This window comes from Gopherus evgoodei, chromosome 22 (assembly GCF_007399415.2).
Source record: "Gopherus evgoodei ecotype Sinaloan lineage chromosome 22, rGopEvg1_v1.p, whole genome shotgun sequence".
NCBI classification, from domain to species: domain Eukaryota; kingdom Metazoa; phylum Chordata; order Testudines; family Testudinidae; genus Gopherus; species Gopherus evgoodei.
The window spans coordinates 9627904-9641774 of record NC_044343.1 but is presented as its reverse complement, the minus strand read 5'-3'; the positions used below and the strand labels follow the sequence as shown (position 1 = coordinate 9641774).

General features: G+C 57.2%; 1 protein-coding gene across 1 annotated transcript in view; it reads left to right on the top strand.

The window, feature by feature from the left end:
• ADAMTS10 (ADAM metallopeptidase with thrombospondin type 1 motif 10) overlaps positions 1–12938 on the top strand; it is a 91274-nt gene extending 78336 nt beyond the window's left edge. The window contains exons 19-25 of the mRNA XM_030540804.1: positions 2276–2439; positions 2913–3039; positions 4032–4161; positions 5317–5521; positions 8629–8805; positions 10420–10576; positions 11752–12938. Coding sequence (XP_030396664.1) covers positions 2276–2439; positions 2913–3039; positions 4032–4161; positions 5317–5521; positions 8629–8805; positions 10420–10576; positions 11752–11861 — 1070 coding nt within the window. The 3' untranslated portion in view covers positions 11862–12938. The remainder of the gene's footprint in view (positions 1–2275; positions 2440–2912; positions 3040–4031; positions 4162–5316; positions 5522–8628; positions 8806–10419; positions 10577–11751) is intronic.
• Positions 12939–13871: the final 933 nt, after the last annotated feature.

Below are 13871 nucleotides of genomic sequence, written 5' to 3'. Positions count from 1 at the left end.
GGTTTACAGGGCATGATGAAGGAGCTGTTTCGGGGCCGGTGGGGTGTTTGGGTGTGGCGTAGATGGCCCCTATCTCGCTGCAGCTCTGCCTCTGTTCAGCAACATAACTCGACACAAACTCCACACCCCGGTGCTGGCTCTGGCTCCCTGGCACGTCCCTCGGAGCCAGCATGTTCAGCTGGGGGTTCAAAATCAACTATCTTGCTCGGCTTTCCAGCTAGACGCTGCCTCGTTGCTTTTCTCACGCGATCGGCAGCCATTACAGCGAGGGGAGAGGAAGGGAGGGGAATGTAAACATCACCTGGCAGGTCACCTGCAGCTCTGCCACGGGAGCTTGGCCACGGCAGATTCCAGAGCCTGCACTGAGGTCCCCTGGAAGGGAGCTCCCTTAAGCTGGGGTTTCCCTGCAGTTCTGGGGGAGCAGCATTCGCTAACAGGGCCTGCGCTGGTGCCAGACCGGGTAAGGGACCCCTCTGGCCGGCTCCCTGGTGCTGCTTCCAGGAGAGCAGCATCCTGGACCAGAGCCTGCCCCGCTGTCGGACAGACCGGGGCTCCCCATGTCTTTCCAGTCCATCAGAGACGAGTTGCTGGTGCATCCACGTCACCGGGGAATGATCCTGGCTAAGGGCAGGCTGGGATTTTACGTCCTCCTCTAATGGGGCCTGCCTGGCTGGGTCACTTGTGAGCCCATCACACCTGTGGAAAGGCACCACCCAAACTTGCCTCTGTCCACGGAGTCCCCTGCACTGCCTGCTTGTCTGGGCTGTGCTCGTGAGATTTCCAGCCTGGAGGGGAACGAGTCTCCCCTGCATTTCTCACCCGTGCGGGACCATCCACCCTGCCCCAAAGCATCGTGGGAAAGAGCATATTAATAACAATAAGTGTGTAACTACGAAAAACTTAACCGTGGGCCTTAGTGTAACACACAGGCTTTGTGTGTGTGTGAGAGAGAGAGATGGTGTCTCCCTCTAGTGACCATCCTCTGCGACTACAACAGCCAGCTGCTCACTTGCCATTCCTTTAGCTCAGGCCCTAGAACAGGGGCGGGCAAACTTTTTGGCCTGAGGGTCGCATCGGGTTTCGGAAATTGTATGGAGGGCCGGTTAGGGGAGGCTGTGCCTCCCCAAACAGCCAGGCGTGGCCCGGCCCCTGTCCCCTTCCCCTCCCCGCTTCTCACCCTCTGATGGCCCCCCCAGGACTGCTGCCTCACCCTCCCACCCCTGCTCCCTGTCTCCTGACCACACCAGGAGCCCCCACCCCTGGCTGCCCCCCACCGCCCCATCCAATCCCCCCTCCTTCCTGACTTCCCCCCAGGACCCCTGCCCTCATTCAACTCCCCTGTTCCCCTCCCTCTGACCGCCCTGACCTCTATCCATACCCCCGCCCCGTGACCACCACTCCGAACTCCCCTGCCCTCTATCCAACCCCCCGCTTCCTGTCCCGGAAGGGAGCTGGGCCACGCCGACAATGTGCAGCACAGAGACTGGGTCAGGGCAGGCTCTGCAGCTGCGCTGCCCCAGGAGCTCGCAGCCCCGCCGCCCAGAGCATTGCGCGGGCAGCGGGGCACGCTGAGGCTGCAGGAGAGGGGGAATAGTGGGGGAAGGGCCAGGGGTGAGCCTTCCGGGCCAGGAGCTCGGGGGCCGGGCAGGAGGGTCCCACGGGCCGTAGTTTGCCCACCTCTGCCCTAGAAGCTGTATTTCGGGCCTGGAAGATCTCAAATGTAGTCTCAGCAGTGCATACGAACTGGCATGTGCTAGGCTGTTGCCCTGGTTACCGTCTCTAGTGCCATCAGGATGGCTGGTAAGCCCTGTCCCACCATGGCAACTTTAGTGGGACCCAATGGCTCAGGCATAGACTGTGAATTCAGAGACTGGGGGGCTGTTCCCAGCTCTGCCCCTGGCCTTGACCAAGTCACTTAATTTGTGTGCACCTCAGTTTCTTGATCTGTAAAATGGGGACGATGGTACTTCCCTGCCTTGTGACAGTGACTGAAGAGCACTGGATGGCAGGCTAAGCATCATTATGGTGTCACGGGGGGGTAGAGGAAATCCCAGTGCCCAGATACTATGATGAGGGGTGTATTAGAAGCCATGTCCCATGATTCCCATGGCAGAGCTGCTCAGGGGGCCGGGGGCCCATGTGCAGAGTTGCTTTCAAAGAGGATCGATAGCCTCTGAGTTTTGCCCGTTAACTCAGTGCCGGGAGGCAGTGCATGCTGGGAAATAGCCGGCAGTCCCCTCCACACTGAGGACCCTCTCCTTGACTGTCCTTCCAGCGCTGAAAGGAGAGAACGACGAGTATTTCATCAACGGGAAGCTCTCCATCGACCCACCCAGGCGCTTTGACATCGCTGGGACGACGTTCCACTACAGGAGATCTCAGGATGACCCCGAATCGCTGGAGGCCTTAGGACCTACCAATGCCACTCTCATTGTCATGGTTGGTAACGGCCCTTTCTGTCCCCCTGGCCTGCCTGCCTAGCCATGGCTAACCCATCCCAAGCGATTATCCCGCCCCCCCCCCGGACACACGCACCAGAGTTAGTGCTAATCAGGGATAGAGGGACACCATAGGGGCCAAATTCTTCTCAGATCTCCGCTCTGGAGCAGAGGGACCATTACACCGCAGAGCCAGACTTTGGAAAGAAATCGGGCTTTGGCTGTTCTGGCTCCGTGGTCCCTCCTGATCACTGCTCTTCACGCCTCTGTGCTGCCCTGCTGTGCCGGGCCAGAGTCGATGGATATCAACTCCCAGTGGTTTCAGAGCTGGGAAGGCAACGGAAGCCCAACAGGCCTTGAAGAGCTTGGAGAGCCTGGTGAGGGTCCTGAGACACACCACAAGACTGGCCCATGGTCATGCTCGGCTCTGATGGCTCATTGGCCCCAATGCACTGACAGCCCCTTTCTCCACAGGTTCTTGTGCGGGCAGAGTTGCAGGAGATTCAGTACAAGTTCAACGCGCCCATCACCCGAGGTTCCTTGACCCAGTACTCCTGGCACTACACCCCATGGACCAAATGCTCAGCTATCTGTGCCGGGGGTGAGAGATTTGACTGTACTTTGGCAGGGGTAGCGGTATAGTGTCTGCAACTCCCTTGACTTCCAGGCACAAGACGCCATGCACAGGGACTTGCTTTGGGAGCCATGTTGGTCTAATGGGGCTCTCAGACCAGGAACTCCCACTCAACTGCTTGCAACTTGGTGTCAGTCAACAAGGCTGCATGGACAACAGGTGTTGTCACCTATCCTGGGCGTTGTTCTTTGGCTGAACCCCAAGAGTGGCTGATAAAGGTCACTGGGTTGAAATGATACCCTTGAAATTCAATGGCGTGTGTTAGGCAGGAAGTTGGTCTAATGGTCCCCTCTGGCCTTTAAATCTCTGCATCTGTGAACTGGTCCTCCTCAGACAGAGATTTCCCAGAGCCCCTTTGGGTCATTCTGGTGGTTTCTGTGGGGTGTCTGAAGCCGTGGTTTCTGTGGGGTGTATGCAGAACCTGGCTGCGAGAGGCTGAGCAAATATTCAGAAGAACACAGAGGCGGTTTCACAACCAAGGTTGAGCGATCTTTCAGCTTTTTTGTTAGGGTCCTTGGTTTTGCATGGGGCAGCAGTCCTCTGCAAGGGGAGTGCAGGACAGCACCCCCACTCCTCCCCACTGCCTTTCCCTAATCCTGCTCAAAAAAAGAGATGCAAAACTTTCAAAACCAGTTTATTTTTCTGGGTGCAGGAACCCCTTAATCAAATGCCTTCACATTTTCTCTACAAACTTTGCCCTGGGCCCTGACCTACCAGTTTTCAGCCCAACCTGTCAGATGTTGTAGATTGTAGAGATGATGGAAAACTTGGCTTTAAATAGAAACTTAGGGGCATCCTTGTCTAGCGATTGTGCCCTCCTGTAGACGCCGAGTGAGCAGCTGGGCGGTGCATCGCGCCTGCTGGCTACCCAGTGGGGGACGGGCTGAGCAGTTCTAGACTCTGGCACCAGGATAGAGCTATTTCTCTCTTCTCTTTCCCTTCCTCCACCTCCCCCACAGGCAGTCAAGTCCAGTCCGTCATATGCAAGAAACAGGCCGACAGCTCCACAGTCTTCAACCATTTCTGTAGCCCTGAAACCAAATTACCTGAGAAGCAGAGGCCATGCAACACTGAGCCATGTCCGCCCACGTGAGTGCGGTCACCGGTCTGGGAAGGGTATCTGCTGTTGGAGGTCACACGGCATGGGGCGGCTGGGCTGGGAAACTACTGGTGGGGTTCTTAGATGGAGAAGCAGGGCTGGATTGAGGTGGAGAATGGATTTGGTGCCTGCTCTCTCCCTGAATCAGGAAAGCAGGTTCCCCCATCTTATTTTCTTCCCCTGAGTCAGTTCCCGTCTTTCTTCCCTCTGGGAGAAAGGCTGATCTGTTCCAGACATGGCCACAGGCACCTGGGTGGAGTCACATCCAACCTCTGGGGGTGATCATCATACTCAGCAAGGCACCACTGGGCTCCCCAGAGGAAAGGTGTCGGAGGATGGCAAGGGTGTGGTATTATGTTATCTTTCTGCTCTGTCACTAATAAGAAGATCCAGTGCTTTTCACCTCAAAGTGCTTCACAAAGGAGGACAATAGCATTGTTCCCATTTTACAGAGGTGGAAACTGAGGCACAGAGCGGCAGTGACTTGCCCAAGATCCGTGGCAGAGCCAAGACTAGAACCCCAGTCCCTGTCTGGGGCCCTTAGCCACCAGATTAGTGCAGGTGATGGGCGCACCGAGTGTGTAGCTCTGCTGGCAAGAAGGTTCATCTGTAAAGCAGCATTTCTCTAGAGTCATTGTTCCCCCTCTCCCCCACAATGTGCCCCTCTCCCTGCAATATTAGCACCATTGCTCTGTGCGTCCCCTTTAGAAACATGCACAGTCGCAGCCTCAAAAGTGGGTGTCACTGTCCTCGCTCTACATGGGGAAATGGAGACATGCAGAGATTAAAGGACCGGTGCAGAGCCAGTCTGTGCGAGGCTGGGGGGAAGCTGGGTATGTGCACACAGCCTGTGGGAGCTAGCCTCTCAGCCCAGGGAGGGCCGAGAGCCTCAGGCTACAGGACTTGTATAAATAGCTCTTTAGCTTCTGGACCCGAGCTCCAGCCCGAGCCACAGCCTCAAAGCACTGGCTACTCAGCTGTTTTCAGAGCTCTGCTAGCCAAGTCCGTCATCCTGGGCTCGGAGGCTCTCTGCACGGGCTGTGCAGATGTAGCTCAAGGCTGCGGGCTCCTAGTGCTGGGCTCAGACAACGGCTGCCCACGGTCAAGCCTCGCTCCTAGCTGCCAGCGCTTGTCTCTTTCCCCAGGTGGGTGATCGGGAACTGGTCCGAATGCAGCCGAAGCTGCAACGAGGGCGTCCGCACCCGCAGCGTCGTCTGCCGGAGGAAGGTTGCTGCCACCGAGGAGAAAATCCTGGACGATGGCTCCTGTGCCCAACCCCGGCCCAAGATGCACGAGCCCTGCAATAACCAAACGTGCCCCCCAGAATGGACTGCTCTGGACTGGTCAGAGGTAAGGGCTCCTTGTTCACACAGGCTCTCAAAATTCACTGGGTCCTTTCAGCTTGGGCCCTGCTGTGCTCCATTCATTAGAGCAGGTCAAGGCTCTCCAGGGGCTCTGGGGGGGTGGTTCTCCCCCACGCAGGGCACAGTCCTGCACTGACCAAGGTGATGGACTAGATGGGACCTAATGAGGCTTTGCCACTGGGTGGGAACCTGGGTGATTTCAGTGTCTGCCCCACGCTGAGCACCTAGGCTGCATTAGGTCCTAAGCATGTCAGAACGGCCAGATTGGGTCAGATCAATGGTCCATCTCGCCCAGTATCCTATGTTCCATAAGCAGCCAGTGCCAGGTGCTGCAGAGGGACTGAACAGAACATGGAATCACCAAGTGATCCATCCCCTGTCGGTCATTCCCAGCTTCTGACAGTCAGAGGCTAGGGACACACACAGCATGGGGTTACCTCCCCGACCAGCTTGGCTAAGAGCCATTGATGGACTTACCTTGTTCTTTTTTGGACCCCATAATAATGTCGGCCTTCAAAATATTCCTGGCAACAAGTTCCACAGGTTGACGGTGGGCTGTGTGAAGAAATACTTCCTTCTGTTTGTTTTAAACCTGCTGCCTATTCATTTCATTGGGAGACCCCTGGTTCTTGTGTGATGAGTAAGGCGATGTTTTAGTCATGGGTATTTTCTGTCAAAGTCATGGACAGGTTGCAGGCAGTAAACAAAAATTCACGGTCCGCGACTTGTCCATGACTTTTACTATATACCTCTAACTAAAATTTGGGTGGAGGCTGTGGGTGCTCTGGGGGAGGGGTCCGGTGGCACCGTGGGTGCTGGGGGAGGTGGCCCAGGATCCTGCTAGTGCTGGAGGGGGGGCAGTGGCACGCAGCCTGGGACCCCCACTGATGCTGGGAGGAGGAAGGTTGACGGGGCCGGCAGGGGCTCCTCACCCGGTCCACATGTCCCTGCAGCTCGTAGGCAGTGGAGGGGCCAGGGGGCTCCGGGCGCTGCTCCTGCAAACAAGTGCCAGCTGCACAGCTCCCATTGGCTGGGAACCACAGCCAATAGGAGCTGAGGAGCGGGGCCTGCGGGTGCAGGCAGCTCGTGGAGTCCCCTGGCCCCTCCGCCTAGGAGGAGCTGCAGGTCCATGCCAGTGGGGGCCCCTCGCCCCAAGGTAAATGCCCCCCCACACCAGCCAACCTCCTGCCCCTAGCTCTGAGCCCCTCCCACACACCCAACTGCTGCTGCTGCTGCAGAAGTCATGGAGGTCACAGAAAGTCATGGAATCCATTACCTCCGTGACAAACTCGCAGCCTTAGTTATGAGAAAGTGTTAGTTACTCCTCCTTATTCACTTTCTCCCCCCCCCCAGGCATGATTTTATAGCCCTCGGTCCCATCCCCCCTTAGTTGTCTCTTTTCCAAGCTGAACAGTCCCAGTCTTACTAACCTCTCCTCATACAGAAGCTGTTCCAGCCCCTGAATCATTTGGGTTGTCCTTCTCAGGACCTTTTCCAGTTCTAAGTTCTGACATCCTCCAAGCTGGGAGGGCCAAGCCTGGGGCTCATTAGCTGACTTGTCAAGGTAGCGTTACCACAGACTTTTGAGAGCTAAGAGAGCACGGAGGGCCAGGACGTCCCTAGCCTGTTATGACCCCAAGTGAAATGATTTTGGAGTCTCAGCTCTGAGTGCCGAAGCAGCGAGGAGGGAGAAAGTTCGCTGGCTTAGTGGCTTGTCTCAAGAAGGGAGAATCCGAAGGCACTGAGCTATCGCTTTAGAAACTCTGCTCGAAGAGCTCCCCGCCCCCTTCGAAGCAAGGCCCTGTGTGGCACCGAATTTAAAGAAGGCGTTGTTATTCATTATTTTATTTTTGTATTACTGGAGCTCCTAGCAGCCCCAGTCACGGCCCAGGACCGCAATGGGCTGGGTGCCATACAAACAGTGAAAGGCCAGTCCCTGCCCCAGAGAGCTTCCATTCTGAATAGACAGGCGACACCCCTGGGGCACAGACGGATGAGGGAGCGCAAGGAAACGATGAGGCTCTCCTAGCCCGCGTGACAGGCACTGGCCTCCGCACAGCAGCCACTCAGCTGTTGTCAGGCTGCTGCCTTTGGAGAGGACACCAAGATGCTAATACTTGACAGTTACTGGGCCAGATGCTCAATGGGTGTATATCGGTGTCGCTCCATTGACTTCAGTGGCGCTGCGCCCGTCCACAGCAGCTGAGGATCTGGCTCCCTACACACTGCTCCTTTCTGCAGAGATCTCGAAGCGCTTTAGCCAGGCATCATTATCCCCATCTGACAGATGGGGTGTAGAGGCCAAGTCTCCTGATCCCACTGCTTTAACCTCTAGCCCTCTAACCTCAGAGCACCTCCAGCCAAACTGAGATAATTTAGCTTGGAGAGATCTGACTGCAGTATTTAAACTAGCCAAGGGTAATCATCAGTTTCCACTGGCTTTCTCTGGAGTTACTGGAGAGATCAGAAGGAGGGAATTAAAGGTGGAATTTCCTGCGGAGAAGCGATCAGATGCGGCAGGCTGCTATTCATGGGAGAGGGGCCAAACGGAATGATGGGGTCAGATCTTAAGCTGTGGATTGTCGGAGTTGCGCAGAAGTCAGTTGGAACTACATTGCGTTCCAGCAGCTGAGGACCCCACCTGCTCTGTGTAACGTCATGCGTGAGCCTGGGCTGTGCCCGATACGGCGTGCTAAGCAGAGTGAGAGTACCTTGAGCTCACAAACTCAGCTGTGCTAAGGGAGGGGGGTCCCACAACCATTGGAAGTTACCTGCATGACCCATATTGGCCTCCCCGAGTTGGGATCTTAGAATCCTAGAAGTGGAAGAGACCTTGAGAGATCATCTAATCCAGTCCCCTGCATTCATGGCAGGACTCAGTATTATCTTTGTGACATGGTGCCTTCTCCACTTGGGCATTGGCAGGCTGAAATGCGTGGGTGTCAAAGGACATGGAGGGGGCTGCTGTTGCTCAGACCTTTACCTTGTACACCCTTGGGTGGAGAGGGAACGGGGAGATTCTTCTCCATATGCCCTGAGATCAGTGTATCCTTTCTTCCCTGTGCACCCTAAATCTGAGCCTGCCCCTTGCAGTGCACCCCGAGTTGTGGGCCTGGTTTCCGCCACCGCATCGTGCTTTGCAAAAGCGGCGACCACAGCACGACTCTGCCGACCTTGCAGTGCCCAGAGAATACCAAGCCCCCGATCAGCATGAGATGCAACCTGCGACGCTGCCCACCCCCGCGGTGGGTGACTGGCGAATGGGGAGAGGTACTGAATGATCTCCTGCCAGAGTCCCAAGGATTCCCGGCCCACTCTATAGCCTTGGGGTGGGGAAGCCAGGAGATCTCCCAGGTGGGACCACCAGGGGGTGCTGCACCAGAGGGAATTGAATAATGCAGCATGGGTGGAAAAGCTAAAGTGCCAAGGCCGCCAGGCAGACACTGACTGACCGCAGCAAACAGCCCTGCCCTAGTCCCTTTGCCCACAGGCCCCTGTCAGTCTTAGAGCAAGGTCTGCCCTCCCCTGTATCCATACGGCCCCATCTGGCTCCTAGGACATGTCTACATGGCAATAAATAACTTCTTGCTGTGGGGCTTGAAATAGCAGAGACGAGATGCAGGCATCCAGGCTGAGACCCACCCTCCTCATGGGGTCCCAGAGCCCAGACTGCAGCCCGAGCCCAACGTCTGCACAGCAATTAAACAGCCCCACAGCCCAAGCCAGCCACAGCTGTGCCATGTAGACGTGCCCTCGGAGTCTGCAGACAGACACCGGGCTGCGTGCCGGGCAGTGCTCTGCTTCCAGTGGTCGTCAGCGCAGCGGTGGAAGTTGGCTTCTGACCAGCCGGGCTACTCTTGCCTAGGCCTGGCTGGAGTCCCTGCTCCATGGGTTTGCTGCCCCTGCCCCTGGACTCCTCTCTGCTGGGCTCTGCTCTCTGCCCTGCACAGCTGCTCAAGCCTTGTCTCTTGCCTGGTCACTGGGGTCCCTGTGCTGTCTAGCCCGCTGGGCAAATGAAATGCCTCCCTTTGCGAGCTCGGAGCCGCTCCTTTGCCACCTTTGGGGCTCCCTCTTCCTGCCCCCCTTCCCTGGGGTAGGTGGAGCGTTCAGGCTGGCTCGTGTCCCAGATGCCAGGCCCCCTCCTGGAGTCAGCTGGGCACCTTCTTCCCACTCAGCCCTGAAGTTTCAGCACCTGCTTCTTCCCTGCAATGGGGAGAAGTGGGACGAGGAGGCCCCAAGCCATAGCCAGGTGGGATCCAGGCAGATAAAGGGGAGAGGTACCCTTAGGTCTGCTCCTCTTCCCTTCCCAAAGGGGACCCTTATTTACCTGGGCACGGTTGGTGTGCCCACCCCCTTAGCCTCTCAGCCCCTTCCCCAAGAGCCCAGGAGTCCAGCCTTCAAACCCCTCTGCTAGCAACCAGTAAGCGATGTCCAGCCAGGGAACTCAGCTGATGGATCTTCCCTCCGCTCAGGCACAGGCAGGCTGTCTCTGCCTCTGTGGCCTAGGCAGTGCCCCAATTACTGATGGAGGGTGGGCGGCTGGATTAGCAAACGTACCGAGAACTGGGCTCTGTGGTGCAGGGCAAGGTGGGGGTGGAGGGTTGGACTCTCCAACATAGCAGCTATTTAGGGGTGCGCAGGGGGAGGGCTAGTGGGCTTGGATCAGGCCTATACAGGCAGATGGCCTGCAGTGGTCAGCTCCATGCACTGGAGTCCCTGTAGCCAGCTGGAAGCAGCAATCTGCAGCCATCAAGGGTTGGATTAAACACACTGGCCAGGCTGCAGCCCTGGGAGAAGCCAGGCCCAGGCCCCTCCCCATTAGCAGGGTGGTGTTAAAGAAGAACTGCAGGGGAGCTCTGACTCTGCACTGTCCCCCCTCCCCAGTGCTCTGCGCAGTGTGGCCTTGGCCAGCAGAGGCGCTCCGTCCAGTGCTTGACCCACACTGGGCAGCCGTCCGGCGAATGCGGGGAGAACCTGAAGCCTGCGGGCATGCAGCAGTGTGAAGCTAGGTGCAAATCAGGACCTACCGAGAGCCCCGAAGGTATCGCAGATACGGGAGAGAGAGCTTCAGATCTAAATCCTGTCCATTGCTAACAGCCGGGGTCAAAATCTCCCCTCTGGGTCTGTGACCCCAGGATCCCTGCACGGAGCGGTGGGGTCTCAGTAAGGGGCGCTCGCCTCTCTGGGTCAGTGCTGAACCAAACCCCCTGGATGGGGCGTGGGGGCGTTGTCTGTGCTGCAGGGCGTGGGGTGGGGTCTCAGGGGCGCTCGCCTCTCTGGTCAGTGCTGAACCAGGCCCCCTGGATGGGGCATGGGGGCACTGTCTATGGTGCAGGGAATGAGGTGGGGTCTCAGTAAGGGGCACTCGCCTCTCTGGGTCAGCACTGAACCAGGCTCCCTGGATGGGGCGTGGGGGCGCTGTCTGTGCTGCAGGGTGTGGGGTGGGGTCTCAGTAAGGGGCGCTCGCCCTCTGGTCAGTGCTGAACCAGGCCCCCTGGATGGGCATGGGGGCGCTGTCTGTTCTGCAGGGTGTGGGGTGGAGTCTCAGTAAGGGGCACTCGCCCCTCTGGGTCAGCGCTGAATCAGGCCCCCTGGATGGGGCATGGGGGTGCTGTCTGTGCTGCAGGGTGTGGGGTGGGGTCTCAGTAAGGGACGCTCGCCTCTCTGGGTCAGCACTGAACCAGGCCCCCCGGCTGGGGCATGGGGGCGCTGTCTGTGCTCCAGGGCATGGGGTGAGGTCTCAGTAAGGGGCGCTCGCCCCTCTGGGTCAGCGCTGAACCAGGCCCCGCGGCTGGGGCATGGGGGCGCTGTCTGTGCTCCAGGGTGTGAGGTGGGGTCTCAGTAAGGGGCGCTCGCCCCTCTGGGTCAGCACTGAACCTGTTGCCTTAGTGGTTGGAGGGTGAAGTGGCTCCTGCATGTACACTTTGTCCGGCTGAGCCTGCCAAGCACTGGGGGACCCCTGGGAGGAAAGGCCTTGATCTCCCTGTAAGATTCACCGTCCCGAGCTCGGTTCATTGCCCTTGTGTGGGGTTCACCCCACTTGCTCCTTGTCAGCCAGTCTCTGGAGCCTGGGCCCTGAGCAACAAAACTTTCCAGGAGTTTGGGGCAGTTGATCTCGTGGGTGGGGGGGCTGCTCTCTACCCTACGTAAGTAGACTAGGCTCCCCCTCTGTGCCTAGTGGGGTCTCTAACCCTGTTCCCTCTGGGCTCCCTTCAGAGTGCAAGGATGTGAACAAGGTCGCCTACTGCCCCCTGGTGTTGAAGTTCAAGTTCTGCAGCCGGACCTACTTCCGACAGATGTGCTGTAAAACGTGCCAGGGGCATTAAAGGAGCAAGGCGACCCCTGTAGGAAAACTGGAAGGCGAAAGCAATGCCGGAGGGCAGCCGAGCCGTGCCCTTCCCCTCCACCCCCGACCCCCGGGAATCTCCAAAGGATTCAACCCAAACACTGGTCGTGCTTCTGGAGGGAGCCGGCGACACCCCGCCACCCCAACCCCACAAGAACCCCAGTTAAATCACTGCCAACGCCTGTGCCACTCCGGAGACAGGCAGAACAACGCGCGGGAGGAGCAGGGAGATCTCTGCCGCCACAACGGAGCCGGTCACCGTGCCGGGAGAGGGCAGAGCTGGGGACAGCGTGGCAACAAGGACATTACTTGAAATTCTGACACTTGTTATTTATTTAGTAGCACAGCTGGGTCCTGCGGGCACCAGCCAACAGCCTCCAGAGGGTGCCAACAGCCCTGCCCGCCACACTGGGGAGGGCAGGGCGGTTCTCGACAGCCAGTCAGCATGCTCTGGTCCTGCCCTCGTCTTGCTCCGTGCCCAGTCTCCTGAAAGGCATCGCTGTCCGCCTCCAGGAAACTGAGCATGGCCCGTGGCTGCCATGGCGCTGGGAAGCAGGCCTTGAGCAGGGGAGGGAGATTGAGCGAGTGGAGCAGTCCGTCCTGCCCTGCGCCAGCAGGAGCCCAGAGAGGGCAGGAAGAGGAGAAGGCTTTTAGCTGTGTGATGCATCAACCTGCCAAGGACAACCCTTGGCTTGTGCCTTTGGGCTTCTTTGTGATGGATGAGGCAAGGCTGCTGGGGTGGGAGGGGCAGGATTGTTTGGTTCATTCAAGCCTTGTCTCCCCTGGAAGGCTCTGTGGATGACTGGAGAACTGGTCAGATACTGATTGTCCCAAGGAAGTGACACCGTATGAATTGGGAGGGGAAGGTGTGTTAAAAACATTGGTTTTCTGAAGCCTTTTATTATTATTTGTATCACAGGGGTGTACCTAGAAGCTCCAGCTGAAGTCAGGGCTTTGTGGTACCAGGTGCTGTATGTATACATAAGAGACAGACGAGCTTCCAATCTAAATAGACAAGACAGAGAAAGGTTGGAAGTGGAAAAAAAGGAGGAAATGATTTGCGCAAGGTCACCCAGCAGAACCAGGAATTGAACCTGGATCTCCTGAATCCCAGGCCAGGGTCCCACCTACTGCACCCCACTGCCTCCTGCAGCATGGTGCCTTCGCAGTGAAAAGCACAGCTTTTTCCTGTCAAGGTTCAGTTAGGACTACGAGCGCTCCCAATCCACTTCTCCAATCTCTCTGTGGAGCACCCGCAAGAGAAGAGCACACTTGACATTCCTCCACGTCACGCTCAATCAGATTCCGCTGCTGTGCTAACAGGGGTGTCATCGTCTTATGATTTTCCCCAGCTCTCCATAGAGTCTTCCAGGAAAAACAGGGCTAGACAGGACCTGAGTTTCCAGTGTGAAAAGAACATGGATTTTTTTTTTAAATCACATTTTTCTGCATCATAATGAAGCAACACAAGGCCCAAGCCCGGGGGATCTGTTCCATTTGCAGGAACGATGCAGGAACGATGAACATCTCTCTCCTCCCTTGCCCCAGTGTCTCTATTAATATACCTGCTACAGCATCATCATCCACTCACCAGCCAATCACAGCCTCTCAGGTGCTGGGTGGCTCCTGATAGGCTGGTGCGTGGGTATTAATTGTCTTCCTTCCTGGTGGAATGTTCCATTCCAACACTTACTCTGGGGGGGGTTGTTTTCACGATTTTATATAAATACATTATAACAAAAAATTGTTTAAAATACTAACTGTGAGAAGAAGGCGCAAAATAACGGCATGATCTATAATAAAGGAGTAGCTACCATCCCGGGCAGCTTCTGGTCCGAGTGTCATTGCTCAGCTGGCCCTGCACCTGCCCGGATGGCCTGGGGCCTTGGGCCGGGCGCTCAGCTGCGTCCCAGTGGCCCATTCCAGGCCGCCCTCCCCCACCCTGCAAACTCACTCCCATCCTCCTCCAAACTTGGGGAGCAGGACGTGT